The following is a 4234-nucleotide window of genomic DNA, read 5'->3' as shown; positions in this document are numbered from 1 at the left end:
AGGCCCGGCACGGGCCCGCTGCTGGGGCGCCCGCCCAGCCAGGAGCAGCGCGGCAGTGGGAACCAAGTGAAGAGTCTCTGAAGGAGTTCCAACTCCTTCAGAGCTCCTTCAGAGCTCCTATTCCTAACAGCCCTGGCCTAAAAATACACTTCAGTAGTTGCTGAAACATAGCAATATTAGTAGTTAGAATATTATTTTTGTCCTTATAGAAGTGTGATAGTATACAGCTTTTTTTTTTTTTTTCTTTCATTAATAATCATTAGGGAGCTTTGGTTTTTTAGAATCATTACGGAATATCACAGATATGCTTCCAAAGGTTTTCAGCTGTGGGTGGGTATGAGAAGTTTAAGAGTACGCAGAACACAAGCAGGCAGTGTTTAAAGATGCTTAAGTATGCTCTCATTAAGTTGAACCTAAATAATATGGTTTTAATCAGAAGAGGTCTGCGTAAAATAAAACCCAGGCGTCTCACAGGTTTTGATTAGAGTAGAGCATTTCTTGTGGCAGCAATGTTTTCAAAGCCATTGAATAATTCAAAACCAAGCATTTACTTTAGTTTCTTCAGTGCTCTGTCCTCATTTTTTTTCTCCCTTTCTTCTGTTACAGTGGAACGTATCACTCCAGAGATGAAAGCACAGATAGTGGACTCAGCATTAGCAGTTATAGTGTACCCAGAACCCCCGATGACTTCCTGAACAGTGTTGATGAGATGGATACAGGTCTGGTTTTATGTGCATCCTTAATGCATGTTTTCCAAATATACTTGTGCCCATTTGCAATGAAGACAAGCAGCTCTGAGAAGCTTGGATACTTTTTGCATTATTTTTCCACTTTCTTCTATTTCTGTAATAGAAATATAGTTAGATTTGTGAAAAGCATATTTGTAATCAACTCTGTTGGGAGGATGGAGGATTGCTCATAAATACTCCAGCATTACTCCTGTTGTTATGGGGAGTTTGGGCATCCATTTGCTTTTTTAAGTAATGCTGTTTGTTCAGAGGTACAAATGGTACCTTGTACAGTGTTGCTAATACTGCTCCAAAACAGTATTGGACTCAGTGTTGTCTTTCTCCTATAAGCATAAAAAGTAATATATGCTAAATGACATCAGAGATCTGTAGAGATTTGGGTCAGTAGGTGAAAAGGTTGAAAGAAAGGCATGTTCTTTGTACATCTGCATGCAGTGAAATGGTCTTTGTTTTTTTGTGATGGATCTTTATGAATCATGTTGCTTGTATGGTGCAAGAGATACAGGATTAACTTTTAACCGGTTGTCCTGATAAATTGTGGCTTTGGTTCTTCCAGTGTATTTAATATCCACCTTGCTTTCTGTTATAACTAGGTGACAGTATCAGCCAAAGTAACATAGCATCCCATCAGAACCGTTTCCCAGACTACCTTGAAGCCATTCCAGGGACAAATGTGGACCTTGGGACACTGGAAGGAGATGGGATGAATATAGAAGGAGAAGAACTGATGCCAAGTCTGCAAGAGGCTTTGAGCTCTGACATCCTTAATGACATGGAATCTGTCTTGGCAGCCACCAAGCTAGATAAAGAGAGCTTTCTTACTTGGTTATAGGGGCCTCAGGGAGACTGAATTCTAAATCTGTGAAGGATCTAAGGAGATTAGGACATCTGTATCTGAAGCTCAGAACAAGCCCGTGTGGCACACTTTGGCTTGTGTTCAGAAACCGTAAATGAACAAATACTCAGCAAGATTCTTTTGTTTTGCTCTTCCTTGTCCATCGCTGCTGTTATATATTGCTGACTTTTTTCCACAGTTGACTCTGAAGAACAGACATCTTGATCTTTTTCTATTGCTGTTGCAACTACTGTTGGAGGGGGGTGGGGAGGGATGATGAGCCTATTTGGATGACGAATGCCATTCCTTTTGTCCTAGTGTGCGCTTGCATATCACTTTATCTAAGTACTCAGATTTGAGAGTTAATTTCTGCATGTCACTGCATGTAGTTTGCTCAGCTAGTTGTCTCCTGCTGTCTGTGGCAAGTGGTAAAAAAACGTGACATACTGGGGTGACAAGCCAAAAATGATGTATCTGGTCAAAATAAGTCAATACTGATTTGGAGATATAACTTAATGGAGGGCTGAAGACTGTTTTGGCATTAAGTGTTTCTACTAGTAGCTCCTTCATTAGTCACAAAGTGCTCTTGTTCATATTTTATGTTATAGTAAATCATGAGTCATTTTACATAGAAACATATATGAACTTTTGATTGTTGCCACATATTCTAGCCTAACTTTTGTTTGTCAAAAATAGTTTGATTATTTTTGTTAGTTGGTTTAACTGTAGCTGTAGGATGGGAAGTAATTGTAGGTGTTCTTTTTTTAAAAAATAGTGAGATCCAAGTTTTTTTTCTGATTTCACATAGTCTTATTTAAATCTGAATTGTCTGCTTTTTTATACTTAAAAACATGCCTATTATAACCTGATAAGCTAGTGAGTGCATAAACCAGTATGTTTTGCCTGTAACTCTTTTATTTTTTCTGAAGGCTAGCTTTGAATGTAATCATTAGAATTCATGACCAGTGGCTTATTTTTCATGTTTAGTTACAAGATTTTGAATTAGAACCTGATTGCAGCAATATAAGAGTTAGAATCCTAAGTCTCATATGTACAATTTTAAAATGCATTTTAAAGTAGCAGAAACCATTTTAAAATGACAGATGCATCTAATCTCTCTTCTGATTTTCAGTTTTGATATCTGGGCAAGTTTAGGTTTTAAAATTTTTAATGAGAAAAAAAAAAAAAACAAACAACTTTCTGGAAAGTTTTTCTTGTTAACATGGAAGAAGTCTCAACTATTCGTATCTCTCTTGAGTTGCAATGAAAAGGCTAGAACACCAAAAATAAAAAAATAAATCACAAGAAAAACTCCTAAGTGTAATATTTATCAAATTCTGTTTGGTGAAAAATAAGCCCTGGACAGTATATGTAGAAGAATGTAAAGATATGTGTTAGATGGTGACATGAGCAGGTAATGAAGTGTATATTAGTAGTAGAGCTTAGCATGGGGTAGAGGTGAATATGAATTATCTTTATTTTAACAGGAAAAGATGTATCACTAAGTCGTCTGCAGGAGTTGACACAGATTCCAAAGAGTATTTTTAAATGAACAAAATGAGCATGAATCGTACTTCCAGTATAAGCTATGAAGTTTTGTGGGGCTTTGGGGTTTTTCTGATGAAAAATAGTGTCACCAGTTAACACCTCTATAATTAAGGGCCCGTCATCATTCTCAACATGAGCCTTTATTTTCAAGGGTGTATAACATGACTATAAAGATACTGTAAGCGTGAAACTTGGTTGTGAAAAAAAAAATCTCAGCTAGCAGAGACTTCTCCTGGGGAGAGATTTTTTTGGGGGTATTTTGTTTTGTGGGTTTTTTTTTTTAAAGATGTGGATTATTTTTCAAGTTAGAAATTAACCAGCAAAACAAAGAAGGAAAAAAAAAAACATATTATTATTATAATTTTGATTTTTTTTTTTAATGCTTCAGAAATAGTTCAGTTTTAGGGTAGTGTAAAGAATGAAAACTCTGAACTAAGTCTCATTTTAAAAACTGAAGCAGCAGAGGCAGAGATTTGAAATCTGCTACCCTAAATGTACATTTATTACTTTACGTAAGGATATTAGCGTTTGAAATACACAAAATTGTTTGTGGCTTGTTGTCATATACAGGCAAATTTTAAAATGGCAATTTTCCAAATGCATCCACAATGACCAATATATTCTGCTACACCAATAATTCAGCGATTAATAGGCCACTTATATTGTGCAATGACACGGTAGCTCCTGAAGCAGTATATTGTGTCCTAGGTAGGGATTTTAGTAGCATTTTTACAGTTTCAGTAGGAATTCTTCTCTCATCTTCCCTTCAGGGGAAAAAGACACTAAGTTCTTATAACTTGAATGGTCTGACATAAAACCACACCAGCAAGGAAATTCAGAGTTGATTCCACTTCAGTTGTCTTCCACAGTTGTATCCAGGTGTAACAGCACATGCCGTGTGCGCCGAGTGCGGCCTCCTGGCGTGCTGTGCCTTGCTGCAACAGACATGAGTACAGAACAAATTTTCTTTCCTTGCTTTGGTGTGTTTGTCACAGCTTTAATATTTGAATGTTTCCTCCTCATTGTAGAAACACTAAATGGCTTATACTGTATTGGGGTAGCACTGCTTAGGGTAGATACTGACAAACTGGGAATCCTTGAA

General features: G+C 36.9%; 1 protein-coding gene across 1 annotated transcript; it reads left to right on the top strand.

The window, feature by feature from the left end:
- Positions 1-606: 606 nt before the first annotated feature.
- LOC103769519 (yorkie homolog) lies at positions 607-2594 on the top strand (the record flags this gene model as incomplete). Its single annotated transcript, XM_008936722.1, has 2 exons — positions 607-719; positions 1343-2594. Coding segments are annotated over 2 exons (352 nt in total), but the record flags the coding sequence as incomplete, so codon positions are not given.
- Positions 2595-4234: the final 1640 nt, after the last annotated feature.

Source organism: Merops nubicus, unplaced genomic scaffold, assembly GCF_000691845.1.
Source record: "Merops nubicus isolate BGI_N331 unplaced genomic scaffold, ASM69184v1 Scaffold36273, whole genome shotgun sequence".
In the NCBI taxonomy this organism is placed as follows: domain Eukaryota; kingdom Metazoa; phylum Chordata; class Aves; order Coraciiformes; family Meropidae; genus Merops; species Merops nubicus.
This window is presented reverse-complemented; position numbering and strand designations above follow the sequence as displayed.